The 20,624-nt window shown below is 33.2% G+C and overlaps 1 protein-coding gene across 4 annotated transcripts in view; it reads right to left on the bottom strand.

Annotated features, from left to right (window-relative positions):
* LOC141457137 (rap guanine nucleotide exchange factor 2-like) overlaps positions 1-20,624 on the bottom strand; it is a 519,728-nt gene that overhangs the window by 335,095 nt on the left and 164,009 nt on the right. For all 4 annotated transcript variants that reach the window (XM_074133690.1, XM_074133691.1, XM_074133694.1 and 1 more), the window contains exons 4-5: positions 10,076-10,203; positions 5,852-5,935 (exon numbers count right to left, since the gene is read on the bottom strand). In XM_074133690.1, the coding sequence (XP_073989791.1) occupies positions 5,852-5,935; positions 10,076-10,203 (212 nt within the window). The remainder of the gene's footprint in view (positions 1-5,851; positions 5,936-10,075; positions 10,204-20,624) is intronic.

Below are 20,624 nucleotides of genomic sequence, written 5' to 3'. Positions count from 1 at the left end.
TGCTCACGCTTGACTAAAAACGAAATCGTGTAAGGACGGTTTGCAGCTGTTCCAGAAGAATCCGCAGGACTTTAAGCGTCGTTACGTCACTGTGGATGAAACATGGATACATCACTACACTCCTGAGACCAAAGAACAATCTAAACAATGGGTTACCAAGGGGGAATCTGCGCCAAAAAAGGCGAAGACCGTTCCTTCGGCCGGAAAGATTATGGCGACTGTCTTTTGGAATTCGCAAGGAATAATCCTCATCGACTATCTGGAAAAGGGTAAAACTATTACAGGTGCATATTATTCATCGTTATTGGACCGTTTGAAAACCGAGCTGCAAGAAAAACGCCCACGATTGGCCCACAAAAAAGTCCTTTTCCATCACGACAACGCACCAGCTCACACCTCAGCAGTTGTGGTCGCAAAATTAATGGAAATAGGGTTCCAACTCGTTTCACATCCTCCCTATTCTCCAGACTTGGCTCCCTCGGACTACTATTTGTTCCCCAATATGAAGAAATGGTTGGCGGGAAAAAGATTTTATTCAAACGAGGAGGTGATTGCAGAAACGAATGACTATTTTTCAGACTTGGACAAATCCTATTATTCGGAAGGGATCAACAAACTAGAGCAGCGTTGGACGAAGTGTATAAGCCTAAAAGGAGACTATGTTGAAAAATAAAAAAGGTTTACCCCAAAAAATTAAGTACTTTTTATTTTTGCACGGACTTTTCAAACGACCCTCGTACAATAACTTCTCTCATTATTTGAGTAAGAGAAAGTAATAAATCTAACTGCTCAGTAGAAACTCCAAGGTTTGGAGAAATTTGTCTACTTGGAATAAAAAACAATTTTGCAACACTTGCAGCAGAGAAAGTGGATCAAGTTTTTGTTATTTTTTAAGTAGGTAAAGACTAAAAAGTAAATTCATTAAACCTAAAGAAGTGCACAGAAATTAAATTAAATTAACACAAGCTGGTGTATAATTTGAAACAAGGCAAAATTATTAATTACCAACAAAAACTTTACAGTCTAATTAGAGATACGAGAATACCACTTAATAGAAACAAGATATGAAGCTAAATAAAAAAAACAAAAACCAACTCCAAAAGAAACAAGACTAAAGCAGAAAATTTGTTTTAATTTAAATAAATTATTTTCCATAATTAAACAATTCACCAGACACAAGCACAAAAAAATAAATATATAAATAATTTATTCTGAAATTAATTTCTAAGAAGTCCTTGAAAAATAATAAAAATAACAGTGAAATCTGTCATAATATAAATTTAACTTATAATAATAAAAAAATATACTGTCTGCATCCAATGAAATTTGTTCGAACCCGAAATTTATGAATACCTTTTAAGGAATGGGCATAATTTTTGTTACAGCAATAAAGCATAATCCTAATAATAATTTAAAAAAAAACGCATCCACGAAGTTTATAACCATAATCACAGGGAATGCGGTCCGGAAGTGTATGGTTACAAGAATGACAGCGCCTCCCATCTGGGCCGAACATAAAAATAAACATATCTATCCCTTACAAGTTAGGGCCTAAGGCAGTTTAGTCTGTCTGAAGTAGTTACTAAATTTTTTTGTAACTACAATACATCGTGATCAAAAAAGAAGATAATATGTCGTAGAAATTAAAAACATGGGCACTCAAATTAATTTAAAAAAACATTATAAATTGCAGGAAATAAAAATGAGTAGTCAAATGTAGCGTCAAAAAATATTAACTGTTTTCTTATCAAAATTTGTTTACTTTAGCATTCGCATTGAGCTGCAACGTAACTACTTGGTTAAATAATAACAAGCTAAATAATTGTACAGCATATGAGAGAAAGGATTAATTTAAGATTAATACCGTGGGTCATTCCATGTCAAATCAACACAAAAAAAGACCATTTTTGACCTCACCATCTCGGATTTTCTTAAAATTTGCCACATGTGTACTATTGGTATAGACTTGGAAAAATATGAAATTTTACTGTGATATGTCAACTGGTTTATGAGTTACAGGGCTGTAAAGTTGCCAAAAATGGGCTGAAAAACAGGGAACCCCGTGTTTTTGAATTACTGTAGAAGCTTTCCTAATTGAGCTACAGACTTGGGATTGGTGTCATTTTATAGCATATATAATGCCCTTTCCTGTGATATGCGACACCATATGGATTAGGATAAATAAAGTTTGTTAAATTTAAATTTAAAATTTAAATTTAAAATTTTTTAAAAAGTACATATTTTAAAATTTTAAAATTAATTCTATGAATAGCTAGTAGTGTTATGAATCACTGGGCAAAATATTAATTTGGGACGACAATGGCTTCATTGTTAAAAAAATTTAAGACTAAAGCTCCTTTTCATGGAAAATATATTTTAATAAAATTAAAGTAATAAATAAATTGAAAATAGTAATAATGAATCAATGAATCATAATTAATAATTATTAAGATTTAAAATATTGATTTTGAAATCATTTTTAGAATTAATAATTATGATTACAGTAATTATTCATATTAATTATAATATATTATTTTAATGAAATTATGCAGTTAATCAAATCATACAAAAATAATTCAATTTAATATCTTTGTTTAAGAACAGTCTTCTTTGGCTGAGATAACAGCCTCTTTAAGTTGGTTTAAGTCGGCAAAGGGCCTTGTGATGGCGTAGGGGGTTCGGTAAAGAGACTGGCAGCTCGTGCCAGTTTGCAACGACTCTATGAAAATCAAATCCAAACCTCACTACAACTTTTTGAGTGGGCAGTAGAAAACATCACCAACATAGACTTTGCATATTCAACCCAGGAAGACTACGTTGAATCTGAGTGTTTTTTAAAAAATCGGTTTGCTCAAGCATTGGCTATTAAAGGAACACAGCAATACCATGCTTTCATTCCCAGAAGTAAATCCAAAATATTGGTTAAAAACTTTTCTATGAACTCAGAAGCTTGCGAAATGGAAGTTTCAAAATTCCCTGATAAACTAAAATTAGCCGACATATCAGGTTATATCAGTGTAGTCTATAAATAAACTGGTGGCTTGGATATGTTTTAGAGAAAAATGAAGAACTTGATGAAGTAAAAGTAACTTTTCTTCATCCAGCTGGACCCTCTAAATCATCTCGCATCCAAGAAATGCCGATATTCTTTGGGTATCAGTAGTGGATGTTTTGATAAAAATTGATCCTATGACTCTGACTGGAAGAACTTACATATGTCCTTCTAGAAAGTGATGCATGTCAAACAAATGAAGCCTTTTCAAGCTTAAAATAATAAAGGGGTCCTATTACTTAACAGTATGTTTTACTTTGGACTTATTAGTGGAATTATTATTAGCATTATTGTATTAACATGAATTCAGAGTTGAATTAATCGGATTGCAGCTTTAGTCTTAAATTTTTTTAACAATGAAGCCATTGTCGTCCCAAATTAATATTTTGCCCAGTGATTCATAACACTACTAGCTATTCATGGAATTAATTTTAAAATTTTAAAATATGTACTTTTTAAAAAATTTAAAATTTAAATTTTAAATTTAAATTTAACAAACTTTATTTATCCTAACCCATATGGTGTCGCATATCACAGGAAAGGGCATTATATATGCTATAAAATGACACCAATCCCAAGTCTGTGGTTCAATTAGGAAAGCTTCCACAGTAATTCAAAAACACGGGGTTCCCTGTTTTTCAGCCCATTTTTGGCAACTTTACAGCCCTGTAACTCGTAAACCAGTTGACATATCACAGTAAAATTTCATATTTTTCCAAGTCTATACCAATAGTAGACATGTGCCAAATTTCAAGAAAATCCGAGATGGTGAGGTTCAGACCCCGTGTTGATTTGACATGGAATGACTCCCGTAAAACTTATCTCAAAATAGTAATTAACAAAATTAAAACTAGAATCATTTTAATTTAAACTGTAAGCCTATAAAAGTTATTTAGACAAATAATTTAAACGATTTGATTATTTCAACAATAGGAGAGATATTATTCGTTCGTGTAGGCACCACGGTAGTCGAGCGGTTAGAGGCGAGACCTGTAAAGCTAGTATGCTTGTGGTACTGGGTTCGATTCCCCGTCTCTAGGCCTTGGATTTTATTTAATGGTTAATAAAAGAAATTTTACAGCAAAGTATGTTTGCTAATCGCCTCCGTCCACGACGGCTGAAAAAAAAGGCATTACTCTTTCACACTCACTCTTAATCGGTCATAGCTGTAACTGCTGTAAGTGATAACGGTTATTTTAAGACCTAACATTCCCTAGAACATTAATATTTCTGCTATTGCAAAAGGAAGATCTTCGGTTCAGCAACCGAAGAAGTTGAAACGAAGTGGCAGATTTATTGGCCCAGGAAGGCTCTGCGGAACACTTCGTTGGCCCGGAGCCCTGTTTTAGGGTTTCGAAGAGTTTTAAGTCTGCGGCCATCAACTTATGGGTGCAGAGTAGGTCTCAGGAGTGGTGGCTCGCCACCACTGGGCAGAGACAGGCGAAGGAGTTCATTAGAGATTTCGCATGGGCCTGGCTGATGATAGCCTTTGTAGGTCTTGTCAGGAAGAGGAGGAAACGGCACTGCACGTGTTGTGTCAGTGTGAAGGGCTTGTGTGGCTAAGGATGTTACTTCTCGGGGAGAAAAAGCAAGGCCTGTGATCTTTACTCAGGAGTCGCTCTTCAGCATTAAGAGTCTGATTAAACGGACGGATCTGGAGGGTGAGCTCTAAAGCTGGGGAGCCACAATAGATCCAAAAGGTCGCAATGGCGTAGGCCTTGAGGGCGCCCTAATCTAATGTAATCTAATCTAAGAGAAGAAGTTCCATGAAAGTCTAGGGTCAAGACGGTGATTTAGGATTTGTTCGGTGGTCAAGTTATAGATAGTGACACAGAACTATCAAAGTTTTCAATGCATTAAAGCCATTAAAACTTTATAAATAAAAGTAAGTATGAAACTTACTATAGGTTTCAGGAAGGATACTTGGATGTTGGTTTCGTGGCAATGTATCGGTGGTCCTTCTGGCTAAAGAGGGCTTAAGCATGGCGCAACCTACCTAAGGAATTACGGAAAAGCAAGAACCTTTAAACTTTAAAAATGGCAAATCCTCTAAAGGTCTCTCCCGTTGATGTTGATTTTGTATGGTTTTCGACTGCTTATGGACGATGAAGATTAGATACGACTTTCTGAAGATGCTTTTGCATTGATATTAGCATTGCTGAAAGCTTGATGTGCCACTTTTGTGGTAATGGTGAAATGACTTCTGTTCCTCATGAAGTCCTTAAGAACAAGGAACTTTGATACGTAGTAGACAAAAAAGTAAGATCCAAGAAGTCAAGCAACTAAGGCGTAGTTGAAAATAAATCCCCAAAAAATCGTACACCTTAATGATAGATGATTGTTAAGATTGGGCATTTCGTCAGAATGGAGTAAAATCAAAACGCAAGAAACATTTTTATTAGCTATTCAGGAATAATGAGAAAATGAGATCGACCTGATGGAGTGTAATACGCGCGAGAAAAGCTACAATAAGCTGGCTACAAAATATTGGGTTTACAAACAATATTAAGTGAGTGACATATTTGTTTCAAAGAACAACAAAATACCTAGATATGAACTACTATTCTAGCAGTCAAAAACATACATTTATGCACAAAGATACAAGATGCAGTTGACGGCTAAAAAATTGCAAACGTACAGGGATCTGGCCCTAAACTCGTTTTTACACCCAGGCCCCCGAATTCCTTGATAAGCTTCTTAAATGAATGTCTTAAAACCCCAATGAATAAAAAAAAACCTAAAACTCGAACAAGCTTCAACAATCCCCTTTATAAAACAGAAATCAATAGAGGTACATACCTTGAAGTAGGCAGGAACATAGATCCATCGATGAAGACAGATCCGGACAGAAGGATGTACCAACATGTTGAAAGCTCTCCAGTACTAGAATTGCAAAACAAATTATTAGTATCATAAACATAATTATTCGACTAAATAGTTTTATATTTCTGTTTTTGCATGGATTATCAGATTGTGGGACATCTATGCTAAATGAAGGCACAGTTTATTTCGCAAATATTATAGCGGATTCCTCTAAGTGACGGGTCTGTAGCATAACTACCAGGCCAGTCTGATAAAATCCAAGCATCTAACAATACTCACTCAAAGAGTAGAGAATCTGATACAAAATAATGGAGGTAAACTATTTCAAAATATACAGTGAAAACATTTGGAAGAAATAAGATAGAAGAAAACTAACTTCAAATTAAAAATCTTCAGTAAAGATAACATATACATAAGGTTCTGTAATTGATCAAGTTTCAATGACTTTACAATTAAATTTAGACCACGAATTCGAAATTTTCATACTTTTGGGAATCAATTTAAAAAACATCTAAACAAAATACCCAGAATAAAGAATTAAAACATAGCTATTAAATAAAAGGAAATGTATGCTTGCTATTCTCTACTCTTAATATTTTCTTTAATTCAATTATTATATGTTTATTCAAAAAATCTATGGCGTTGAAAACATTTCTTTTTATGACTTTCTCTAAATAAACATTTAAATCAGTCAATCAAATCAAGTATTCAAAGATAAATAGAATAGACCTTTAGGAATTACAGTGGAACAATGCACTCATTTGTTTTACTATTTCTCAAATGATGTAAAGTTGTGACATCCAAGCAAGATTATTCTATTTTCATTTTTATTTCAAATATTTCTTTCCAATAAATCTTTTTCAAAACTAATTAACTAGACTGCAGTTTCTTAAAAGATTGTTTTAGTAATGGACACAGTAAATTCAACTCACTTTATACTTCAGTGTAACTGAGACTCAACCATTTTTCCATCAGTTTTTAACTTTCATTAATTAAAAGTTGAAGTAATATTTAATAAAGTAAACACGTAAAAATGAACTATAAGACACTAATAAAATAATAAAAAAATTAATTATATTGACTAATTCAAAGCTTTCAATACAATGGTCAAGAAACCATAATGGCAACCTCATTAATGTTTGGTTCTTTTTACGCTAGACTGCAGCACTGCCTATAGACAAAAGTTTAGTTGTAGTAATATTTAATGTTTTTAGGCTTCAAAGTGGACATACTTTGAAAGGATAGAAATCAATACCTTGAAAATTAACTCTTCCAAGACAGTTCACACCAAAAATTAAAATTAAAATTTAATCTCTATAGAGTAATAAAATGTTCAACTGTCAAGGAAAAAATTAACAATCGAAAATAACTTTCAATTTTTGTATGACAATAAAGGCTTTCTTATAACTTTTTCTAACATAATTTTGCCCTCTAAATGAAGTTCTTTGAGTCATCCTACCACTAGAGAGTCGGTAACTTGAAAAAAGACTCGTCATTCTTTAATCTTGCGACGGAGGATGATGATTCTAATACTGTTAACCAATATTCTAACACTGTTCAGTAATGAACAATGTCGTTAGTATTGAGAAAATACTGCCAAAGCTGAATGAACTTAGATGTTTCCAGCATAAATGACATAAATAAATAATAATTATAAAAAATTGCCATATCCCAACTGAATGCAAGAAAGTTCTACTATTCTGGGCAAGTTCCAGGTTATCTGCTGCTTCCATTTCTCTTTATAGCTCCTCCTTGCTTTCTTTAATTAGACCTAATTAAAGCTCTTGCAATAACAACTGCAATGGGGTATCTCTGAGTATTAAATGCAGCTGACGACTCAATGTGCTGAAAGCCACAATGAGCCGAAGTAATCATGTTCATTAGAACGCAGCAGAGAATTGTAAACTATCAAAAAAAAAAAGTTCAATTTATTAAGAAATATGCTTAATATTATGTAAATTTTGGTTTAATTCTTGAATTAATAATTCTTATTCATCCTAGTTTCTTGACAATTTAAAGACTTTCTGTTAAATTCAATAACAATAATCACAACCTTCTTAAACTTAGACCAAGTTTGATTATTTTAACAAGTCTGATCTCAAGATAGACTTATACCTAAATTAAAATCTAGCTTGATTCCAATTATTTTTAAAACACATGAAACAATGTTAATAGTAATAATTATTTTAAATACAGTCATTATTAATAATCGCAAACTTACCAAGATTATAATTTCAGTTAAGAGTAAGATCCTTCTTAAGAAGTTATTTGATTATTTCTGACTAGCAGAAGTATTATTAAATTTAGGATTTCTTTACAGAAATTAACTTTATTCTTTCAGAAATCTAATTCATTATAAAATCAAAAAGATTCTTACCAACCGTTCATAAGTTCTTCCACAGTGCAACACCACTGCCAACTAGATTTTTTTAATGCTAATGCAATATAGCGGGGAAATACGGAAACTATTATTCAGCAGTTTGAATGCATGTCCTATCTAGCGGCATTCTGATTAACTACATTAAGTAAACATTGACCATACTGGTGATGGCTTATGGAATAAAATTGAATAGTGTAAGTACATATTTTATTTACTACGACATAGATTTATGTACTATTTATCTATTTTACTCAGTTAATTAAAACAATTTTAATGCAATTTGAAAATACTACATCTTTCATACCTAAACGTCTAGAAAGGTTATATTAATTTGATTGTGAATAACTCATTTCTTTATGTTTACTCGCTATTCTTTAGACAAAATACTGGTACATTATAAGAATCTTATATTTTTTAAGTTTTCGTTTCTAATTCCTGGTCTCGGTCTAAGATGATTTCAAGCTTAATTTCACTTTTCTTTTATACACACTTAGGATTTTAATCTCGTTTTTAGCAGGATGTATGATTCTGTATGCTTCATTTCTTCTAATCAAGCTCCGTAAGATCTATGTTTTGCTTTGCTAAATATGTAACAAAAAGGTTTACTTAATAATAGTAAAACATAGTTTATGGGATAGTCGTTATCTAAAAAAGCTGCAATATACTTAAGAGTTAACTTAAATATATTTATAAAATAAACTAATACTCTTTTTACATAAACGCTTCTAAACATGGTTTATCAAGAATAAATAATGAAATTATTTATTGACAATGAACGTCTTAAAAACTGCTATTTACATTTTGGTGCAACTTTGCATTAAAATAAACCAGGATTGTTTCCTTACTTTAGCCAAAATTATAATTATCCAATGTATCTTCAAACAACTAATAGGCTTAGTACAAAAAAATTATTATTTTTAAATACAGGCTCATTGATTTGTCCAAAATTAAATCATTAAAATCGTGTAAGATAAAATGTTAGTTAATAATCATGAGCTCAAACAGAACCCAATCGGTAAGAGTACAGACTTACAGAAAAGGTAACAAATACGATAATATATTTAAATCGCATTAAAAAAAATTGAGAAACTAGATTTTTTAAAATAAAATTAATGTCTCATAAAATGTATTTTTATAAAGCAAGAAGCTTGAATTCTCTGTCATTTTATGATTAGGAATAAATTGTGATAGTATTTATTATAAAGCATAATTTCCATCTAATGCCCTTCACTTTGTAGAGAAATTGAGAAATAAATATAAATTGCAGAAATGCAGTAAAGTATCATAAACATGTAAACAGGTTTTAAAATAAACAGTAGAATAGATAATGAAACCTTGGCAACCTAGTACATTAGTTGCATTTTACGCCGCTAGATAGCAGAAGCTTACACTTTTTTAATAGTACTTAGTTGTTTTTACGCCGCTAGATGGCAGAAGCTTACGTTTTTCTAATGATCAAAGGCATTTACTTTTATCACAGGAATTGTATTTTTAGCTCATTCTGCAAAAGTGCTAGGTTTTATGTAAATTTAGAACATTATTTAAAATCAGTAGGTTATTTAAATATTAAAATGTGAATCCGACTAAAATTAGAGAGCTAATTTCTCAACTTTTCATTTACTTTCATATCATTTTTTCAGAAATGTTTTTGACGATTATGTTTTAATATTCTTTAAATATGATAATTATCATTGAAAATATTTCCACTATAAGACATTATGACAGGATTCAGTGCGGTTTTATTATTTTATAATACTGAAAATTATGAATCGAATTTATAAGCTTCATTCTATGTAAATAAGAACCAAAATTATACTAACTAATAGAGGACGTCGTTTGCTAAATGCCTTTCGTAGCGGACACTCTTGCACAACGATCGGAGAACGGAATCCCTATAATGGGACAACGCTTCGAGACCATGCAGGCCATAATAAATTATCTGCAAATCCTGTAACAAACAAATAAAATGAATTAATTATACATTTGTTTTTAAACATTATCTTGTATATTGAAAACAAATAATTCATTAGTAGATAATGAACTTTCACAATTACTCATTTAAACTAAATGATGTATTGTTTTGCAATTGGAAATTGCTTAGTAAATGCGGCAAGTTGATGCTTACAGTGAATTAATCAAATCTGTAGTCGAGTCCTCTCTAAGAAAAAAGTTAATATATTATTTCCAATCAACCATAAAATTGAAAGAAAGACGTTCTTATCTCTTTTTAGGGAATAGAGCAAATTTGAAAAATCGTTTTTGTAGAGTCTTCTGCAGAATCTCTCATTTTATACAAAACCATCTTTTACGATTTAAAGATTTCGACTTAGATTACTAATTTGATTAGGTCTAATAATAGATTGTTTGGTAAAAAAAAAACAGTTTTTCGAGCGATTTTGAATTGAGAAATAATTGAAATACTTATTCATTGAAAAAACTATTCGTTTCATACAGGATACAACACAATCACCAAATTAATAAGACTGTTTCTGAAAATGTGTTCACAAAATAATTTAGGCAACATGATCTTTTTAAGATATCTAGGCATCTTTCTGGAAAGCACGAAGATAGAAGGAAATAACCTCAGAGTTAGTCAATCTTTAGCCTGAGTAGGTTTAACCACGGCGCTAGTCGAATGGAGAATTCCCAATCAACGTGAAGGGGATTTCATGTCTAAAAATTAGACCTTTCGTAGAATAAATATTTGTTGTTTTCAAGATTAACTCAGGATCGTTTTTCAAATTCTCAAGTCAAAATCAATCAGAAATGTTGCCGAAACATACTCTCTGACTGGCTAACCCTTACTTACCTAAACTTACACCATTTTTAGATTAGAAAATGATGTTTAGAATGCAGAGAACAGATGAATTTACGAGGTCTGTAAATTAAGTAATGAGACTGATTTTTTTAAAACAAAATTTATTCAAAAAGAATTACAATTCTGTATTGTCACCTTCAAAATAACTTCCTTCTGAAGCCATACAGCGCTGGAGACGTTTCTTCCACTCCTCATAGCAGTGCTCGAACTCCGGTACTGGAATATAGCCTTCAGCTGGTTGGTTACAGCCGTCTGAATGTTTTCGATTGTCCCAAAATGAGTTCCCTTGAAAAACGTTTCATTACTGGTGACGAGTCTTGGGTGAGCAAGGCCCAAAAAAGCAAGGATGGCGAAGTCGAAGATCAATTGCAGGCTGATTTGGTTTTTCCGATATCCACGGAATCGTCCACAAAGAGTTTCTACCTCAAGGATAAACGGTCAATCAACACTTTTACCGAGAGGTTCTTGAAAAACTTCGAATTCGTGTGAGACCAAACATCAAGAACAAGTTGGTGTTGCATCACGATAATGCTCTTTGTCACACAGCAATTTCAATAAACAGAGTTTTTGGCCAGTAAAAACATTCCTGTGGCTCCTCAGCCTCCTTATTCGCCTGACTTGAGTCCTTGTGACTTTTTTCTCTTCCCGAAGTTGAAAAATCACCTCAAGGGAACTCATTTTGGGACAGTCGAAAACATTCAAACGGCTGCAACCGACCAGCTGAAAGCTATTCCAGTATCGGAGTACGAGCACTGCTATGAGGAGTGGAAGAAACGTCTCCAGCGCTGTGTAGCTTCAGAAGGAAGTTATTTTGAAGGTGACAATATAGAATTGTAATTCTTTTTGAATAAAATTTTTTTAAAAATTCAGTCTCATTACTTAATTTACAGACCTCGTATGTTTCTATACAGTAGTAGAAGAATTATAAGCTATTTAATCTTGTCTTAGAACTGAAATGTTTTTAAATAATCTATACAAATACGTTACATTTATATTTTTTTTTGACCAGTTATTGAAAAAAGACTTGTTTTTGATATATTTTTGATTAGATGGGAAGATTCACATACCCAAAAACCTCCTCCAGAAGGCGCTGGATGTGATAATAAATATTCTTTACTTATTTATCATCGTAAAATTTATTAGCGAAGAAAAATAAAGCAAAAAAGATTTGCGAATGAATCAAGTAAAGTGTTGTTGATGATTTATGGGAATAATTGACGTCACAACAGGAAACAGTTGAAGAATAGAAATTGAAATCTACAGAGTGGAAGGTTATTATTTGTGTGGCGACTACCTGGATTCCCGCCAAACATTTCCTAAGCACTTTGCAATTGTTTATTTATTTGGCAATCTTCGCCAGCACGTATCTTCTTCACATATCTGTATGAATGACGACAGACTCTATTCTGTCTTCATCGGGTTTTAATCAGTTTGTTGTCCACTTATCTGTACTTATATCTACAATTAGTCACTTTCCTATTTTTAAATCTGAATTAACCGAGGAATTAAATGTTTTTGTGCTTTCGGAATTTCGTCATTTGTCCATCCGGAAATGAATGCTTTTGTGTAATTCTATTCTTGTAGCTATTTTATTATTCTCTTTTATGCGATAATCGAGTTAAATGAATGAATAGTATTTAAACTAAAGTTGTACGTGGTGACGCCAATGTAAAGTTATTTACATCATAAAAACTGCAATTCTCCAGTCATCTCTAAGCAGAGACTTTTTTTTCTAACTTATGCTTGTCTTAAGGGACAATGACCCTTAAAGTCTTTGTACAGTGGCGAATAATAAGTTGCGCGTGTTCCAAAACAAAGTCTCTGCCTACGTTAGATGCCATCTTTGGTTCACCATATACGAGGGGTGGCTATTAAATAACGAGACTATTGCTGTAAAACATTTTATTTTAAATTTGTACATATTTAGTTATTATCACCTTCAATATACACCCCTCCCCTATCCCTCCAACGCTCCATGCGAATTTACCATTGTTCGAAACAGTGCTGGAAGTCTTTTTCTGTGAGCTACTGCATGACGCGTGCCGCTTTTTCTTTCACAGCTTCAATGGACTGAAATCGTATTCCTTTTAATGCAGATTTGACTTTGGGGAAGAGATAAAAGTCACATGGGGCCAGGTCAGGCGAATAAGGCAGATGGCCAAAAACTGGGATGTTGTACTTGGCTAGAAACGTCTTGACAGACAATGCAGTGTGAGCCAGCGCGTTGTCTTGATGGAGAACCCCGTGACTTGTTCTTCCACAAATCGGGTCGTTTTTTCCTTACTCTTTCACGGAGTTAAGCAAGCACCTCACGGAAGTAATGTTGATTAATTATAATCGATATTTCCATCCGTTTTAGACGTGGAAGGGCGACCCGGGCGGTCATCATCTCCGACGTCTTCTCGGCCATCTTGGAAACGCTTGAACCACTCAAAAACTCGCGCACTGATTAACATTCATCGCCATAAACTTCTTTTAATAAAAGATAAGTTTCAGTAGCGGTTTTACACCAGTTTCATGTGAAATTTCACGACAATTTGTTGCTCTACTACATGTGCGGTATCATGTTTTCGGCAAAACGAAACTAACACCTCTTACACAAACGACGGTTCCGGTCTGACAGATTTCTCTACAAACACGTGAGACGCTGCAATCGAAAGAGAAGGCTTTACGCTGCACAGCTGTCGGTAGTTAAGATTTGGCGCATGCATAGTTTTTCTGTAGCAGCATTAGTCTCATTATTTAATAGTCACACCTCGTATGTAAGTATAAGATTGAGCAGTACCACCATTCTTCGTGCGACAAGTCCTCATTGCTTCCGTCATGGAGGAACAAGCTGGGGGCTATGTAATTTTCCAGAATTATCTCGACCAGCAGCTTAACCGACCTTCCCACGCCAATAAGTTTAAGGCTGAACATTAAAGCATCTTCTTAGAAATGTTACCAGTAGATTTCCAAACGCGGCTTCCTTTGACATGTAAAAAGTTCGGCTACTAGAGACTGTAACCAATTTCCCTATAAAACTAATTCTTCCTCGCCTTGCATTATTGTTGTGAAGGTAGCAAAAGATATTTCTCGCATGGGCGAAAGTGGATAAAAAGAAGTCCAAGCAAAACTCTGCAAAGACATTATATCCCCCAGGACTGGATCACATCAATATTGATTGATTAAATATATTGATTGTTGCAAATCTTTCAAAAATTTTGTAAGCCAAGAAAACTTCAACTAACCCTCTTTTATTACACTGGATTTTAATGTTTTATTTTGTTCGCATTTATTTATATTGAAAAAGTTTTAAAAGCATTTGAATTATTAAACTTTAAATTCACGAAATTAATAAAACTTCCATAGAAAATGTTTTATAGAAATAAACTTAAAAATTCAGTATACTCATTTTGAAGTTAACAATAAAATTATTTTATGATTTCATTTCCAAGTAACAATTAAATTTAATTGTTATTTAAGGAGTAAACAGGTTGGTTTTTTTTAAAGCGAATAAAACACAAAAAAAATAGTTTCATGTAGTTTCATAATTAGTTTTTTGAAAATAAAAATATAAGTAAAACAATAAAAAGAATAACGCATAAACTCAAAAGCAGATACAAAAGTTAATGTAACAAGAATATAGAATAATCACCAGAACAATTACTTCATATCGTATCACGTAGTTTCACTTAAAGTCTTCTGTTTTGATAAATAAAACCAAAAATAGATATTATATATTCTTGGATAATACATATTACATAAAAGATTATTTTTACTTTTTCTGACTTTTACACCATATTATAAATATTTAAATGAATAAATTTGTTACTGCGCATTATACGAGGTGTGGCTATTAAATAACGAGACTGATACTGCTACAGAAGAACTATGCATGCCCGTAAAGCCTTCTCATTCGATTGCAGCGTCTCACCTGTTTGTAGAGAAATCTGTCTCACTGGAACCGTCGTTTGTGTAAGAGGTGTTAGTTTCGTTTTGCCGAAAACATGATACTACACAAGTGTCATTCGAATCGAAATTTTGTACAGATTTGCACTTTAAAAGTCTCGTCGCTACGCCTCATATGGAGGGGAGTTTGCCCCACCCAAGTATGGCCGTTTCTAAAACTATTATTACCAATATTTCTATAACGCTTTGTCCGATTTTGATAAAATTTAGCACGAAGAAGTGATTAAAGCTCCTCTACATGGCTGTGAAGTGCCATCATGCTCTTACACCTAGTAAGAGGAAGTACTGAAATCGTTAAAATTATCAATGGGTGAACCTATTTACATTAATGAATTGTCGTTCGATTCAAAATCTTTGCCTCTTTGCCTTTTAGGGAGAAGTACTGTAATCGCCCGTTTATTTTTCTTACTCCTCTTAAAAGGAAGGTCTGAAATCGCAGTTTAAATTTGCTTTTTACGTACAAATACCTTCCTATTTTATATAAAAAGGCTTTCTCAAAAAAATTGTTATTGAGGATGGTTTGGGGACCGCAACTATAATCATTCTTTAAAAAGATCTCTCCAGTGGTAGTTACGGTACCTACTTAACACCTTATCAGGTTATAATGATAGAATTGCTTATTCCTAATTTAAAAAAAGCAGTAAAGCAGATATGTAACTTAGCAAAATAGACAAAAATGAAAATCTATCCAAAAGGTACAAAAATCTCCTTAACAAAAACTTACAGTTAAAAAGTTAAGTATAAGGGTTGATTAAGCGCCAAAAGGTACACAAATCAGCTAGTACCCAACATTTCATTCATGCTTAGCTGATATAATTTAAGTAATTTTGCTGCATTAACTTTTCCTTCACATTTTTTAGAATTTATTAGATGTCACAGACCCTTATGCTGGCCATTTTCATCTACAAAATATTTGTTCAAGTAGCACTGTAGATTGACTTTAATATCTATTAATCTATAATAATCAAACTATTAATTACAGGTTAAAAAGAAAACGGTATAAAAAATAAAAAAAATTACGAGGCTACAAAATTTAAAAACTTTTTTAAAAAAATGCTTACACCAACATACATCAATGATTTCGATTATTTTATTTTTAATAAAAATCGTCGGTTTAAGTTCATTCTTCGATTAAAGTAATTGTTATTTTATGTAGTAGTCAAACGTTTATAATAATAGGTAATAATTATCTGGCTCTATCGCAAATAATATAGTTTTCTTCAATCACACTCTCAATGTAGCTGTTCTTCTCACAATGTTATATATATGTTATGTAATATAAAATAAATAAGTATTGCATACTTTTAGGACAGCTAATTATTCCAGTATTTTACTATAAGTAAAATTAAATTACAATTGAGAAATGAATAATTGTTGTTGAATAATCTACTTGTTATTAACTGTGTGTTATTTGTGCTCACGAATATTTCGGTAAGACGAATTCAAGTCTGAAATATTGTTTTAAATCCTCCGTGATTCAAATTTAAACAGTAGCCGACTCTAACTTTGTCTTTTTCTACTTTAACATGCATGTATAAGATGTGACAACTTCAGAATAAAGGGCATATTAAAGATAAATCCGAAGAATAATTTGGAATAGAGTTAAAATAAAGTACCTATTTAAAAACGAAGATATAATATACATTTTATCATAATTATAACCAAATAATATTATGAACGAACTGGCCAGCATAAGGGTCTGTGACATCTAATAAATTCTAAAAAATGTGAAGGAAAAGTTAATGCAGCAAAATTACTTAAATTATATCAACTAAGCTTGAATGAAATGTTGGGTACTAGCTGATTTGTGTACCTTTTGGCGCTTAATCAACCCTTATACTTAACTTTTTAAACTGTAAGTTTTTGTTAAGGAGATTAATCGTATATGGCATCTCCAGATTGAAATTCCATCCTACGTCAATGAAAGTGTACAGATTGTTAGTTTGGTTATTTGCAGTAAAAGAAAATTCTCTATGTATTCACACTTTAAGACTGAAAAATCATTAGTTGAATAGTTGGAATTCAAAGTAAAGATATTATCCATGAATGCTGCACATCTTACCGTTGCATCCATTAGGTTAATCAGTAATATTTTTCAAGCCATTACACTCATGTTTGACCCATTAGTTAGATTAACATTATGACTTTTTACTGAAATATGTGGTGATTTATCATACACATTGCCCCGCATGGCTATTTAACAGATTATACTGCAGAGACTCTCTGCATGATGTAAACAAGAAATAGTAAGAATTTTCCAATTTTAGTTTACTCGGAGTGGCGTGTTTTTAGGTCGCTTAATTACAAAAGGAATGTTTTCGCTAATGGAGGGGAAATATCATGAGGTAAAAGTGAATAACTGATTAATAAGTGAGTTACTAGAGACATTTCCAACAAAAATATCATTTTAAATTCAAGTAAAAAGGGCCAGTTGTCTTTCTTTCTCTAAATTTTGCCATCTGCAATAAAAACGGTAAAAAAATATTAGTAAGATCTGTACACCGTCAATAGAAAACAATCTTATAAAAAATATTACGCACAAATTTAGAGTTTTTTTGACTTCCACAAATAGCGTTTACATTTCCTTCCCAGTCAAAGAGTAAATGGGTACAACTGTACATACGAGGGTCGTTTGAAAAGTCCGTGCAAAAATAAAAACTACTTAATATTTTGGGGTAAACCTTTTTTATTTTTCAACATAGTCTCCTTTTAGGCTTATACACTTCGTCCAACGCTGCTCTAGTTTGTTGATCCCTTCCGAATAATAGGATTTGTCCAAGTCTGAAAAATAGCCATTCGTTTCTGCAATCACCTCCTCGTTTGAATAAAATCTTTTTCCCGCCAGCCATTTCTTCATATTGGGGAACAAATAGTAGTCCGAGGGAGCCAAGTCTGGAGAATAGGGGGGATATGAAACGAGTTGGAACCCTATTTCCATTAATTTTGCGACCACAACTGCTGAGGTGTGAGCTGGTGCGTTGTCGTGATGGAAAAGGACTTTTTTGTGGGCCAATCGTGGTCGTTTTTCTTGCAGCTCGGTTTTCCAACGGTCCAATAACGATGAATAATATGCACCTGTAATAGTTTTACCCTTTTCCAGATAGTCGATGAGGATTATTCCTTGCGAATCCCAAAAGACAGTCGCCATAATCTTTCCGGCCGAAGGAACGGTCTTCGCCTTTTTTGGCGCAGATTCCCCCTTGGTAACCCATTGTTTAGATTGTTCTTTGGTCTCAGGAGTGTAGTGATGTATCCATGTTTCATCCACAGTGACGAAACGACGCTTAAAGTCCTGCGGATTCTTCTGGAACAGCTGCAAACCGTCCTTGCAACACTTCACACGATTTCGTTTTTGGTCAAGCGTGAGCAATCGCGGCACCCATCTTGCGGATAGCTTTGTCATGTCAAAATGTTGATGCAAAATATTATGTACCCGTTCATTCGAGATGCCCACAGCACTAGCAATCTCACACACCTTCACTCTTCTGTCATCCATCACCATATCATGGATTTTATCAATGATTTCTGGAGTAGTAACCTCAACAGGGCGTCCAGAACGTTCAGCGTCACTTGTGCCCATATGGCCACTCCGAAAATTTTGAAACCACTTATAAACTGTTCTAATCGAAGGTGCAGAGTCACCATAATGTTTATTAAGCTTCTCTTTAGTCTCCTGAGGCGTTTTGCCTTTCATAAAGTAGTGTTTAATCAACACACGAAATTCTTTTTCGTCCATTTTTTGAAAATCACTCGACTTCCTCCATTCAAACGAATGCCAAACACAAAGAAATAGACCGATCTGGCTGAAACTTGGTGTGTGTTCTTCCAAGAGATGCTACTAACTAAACATAACCTCGATACGCGCCAGTGGTGCTATCTCTCTGACTTTGCACGGACTTTTCAAACGACCCTCGTATTAACCCGTTAATTGGTGTTTACAAATCCCTAAGCACATAAAATGATAGGTTTTATTGTTAACTGTAATAAAATCTATAAAATTACCGATTATTAGTTAATTTAAGTGGGGTTAATGAAAATAAAAACATTTAAAATTGGTGAACAAGACGTACATGGAGAGAAGATTTTGTAGAAATTGAGCACTGAAACCTAATATTCGTAATGAACCAGAATAAGGTTCTTCAAATAACGCCGTTTAAATACACCATTATTAATGAAATAAATAATAATAATTTAATGTCAAACTGAATCAGTGCATCCAACAAAAGAAAAAAAAAATATTTCATTAAAAAAAAAAAAGATGGCACCAAAATGCTGATGTTTTCATTAATCAATTAAGAACAATCGATTATTGGAAAACCCAGAATCGCATTCCACACTTTTTATCGAGTTAAATGTGATTTACAGAGATACCAATACTTTTGCTGTTACAGTAGTAGAATGTTTTCCTATCCAATTATGCATTAAATTTACCAATTTTCCAGTTACGTCACAATTCAAGGCCAGCCTGCGACATTTCGGATCACCTAATCAGATTTATAAGGCTTTTCGCGGCTCCCTTTTTTTTATCCGCAGTAAATCAATTAAAGCTAATACAGTTACTCGAGCTTTTACTTGGCAAGCAAACTTGATTTGGTTTCTCCATTAATAGTAAATTATATTTACAAATCAAATCAATATTTTTTTCCTATTCGCCTCCACTTTGTGCTTAAATAGGTTTATGCTGGAAGACAGCCTGGATCTGGTGGGAAAAAAAACCAAAAGAAAATGCTCTGTTTTATACCACAACTCCATTCTACTCTTTAGAGACGGTAAATTATGGCCAACTAGACAGTAGTGCCCTAGGGGTTGGGCGGAAGCCGGTACTGTTCCTCGCCAGCAAATATGTTGCCATCTACTATTATTTCTTAACTTTCTCTGGACCGAAAACATACTCTCTTTCTAAATGTTATAAATATAACAGAATATTTTTTTTTTTTTTTTTTACGATATCTTGTCAAGGTAAGAGTAGTAGATAAATACCATTTCTAGTATTGGATGACCACTTTTTACTGTAAGTACATGTTTTAAGGCCCTCCGGGTCCACAAAATTGGTTTTTTCGAAAATTGTGTGCGCGAACTCTCTGGGTCCAAATAAAAAGAAGAAGAGAATTGCAGGAAGTTCAAAATAAAGTTCGTTTTATTTCCTCCATGGGCCCTTACAATAGAGATATTATCGAGGCGCCACGGTAGCCGAGCGGTTAAGAGGCGAGACCTGCAAAAAGCTTCTAATATGCAGTGTGGTACTGGGTTCGATTCCCGGTCTTAGGTCTTGGATTTTATTTAATGGTTAATAAAAGAAATTTACAGTAAAGTATGTTTGCTAGTCGCCTCCGTCCACGACACCTAAATTGGTAGTTGGACGTTAAGCCCGCATGAAAAAATAGGTAATTACTTTTTATTTACTTAGAGATATTTTCGAATAACGAATTCAACGTGAAACAAGCGATCAACGATATTACTTCGCGAATAAACAGGCTCGAATTTACTCTAAAACTGCCGTAAATCCACCGCGTTAACATGTAAACAACTTCTATTTTTAGTTAGAGTGTTGCCACAACACTAAATCCACGTTTACACAAATACCATCGATGGGAATGCTA

This window comes from Rhodnius prolixus, unplaced genomic scaffold (assembly GCF_049639745.1).
Source record: "Rhodnius prolixus isolate KJV_2025 unplaced genomic scaffold, Rpr scaffold_10, whole genome shotgun sequence".
Classification (NCBI taxonomy): Eukaryota; Metazoa; Arthropoda; class Insecta; order Hemiptera; family Reduviidae; genus Rhodnius; species Rhodnius prolixus.
This window is presented reverse-complemented; position numbering and strand designations above follow the sequence as displayed.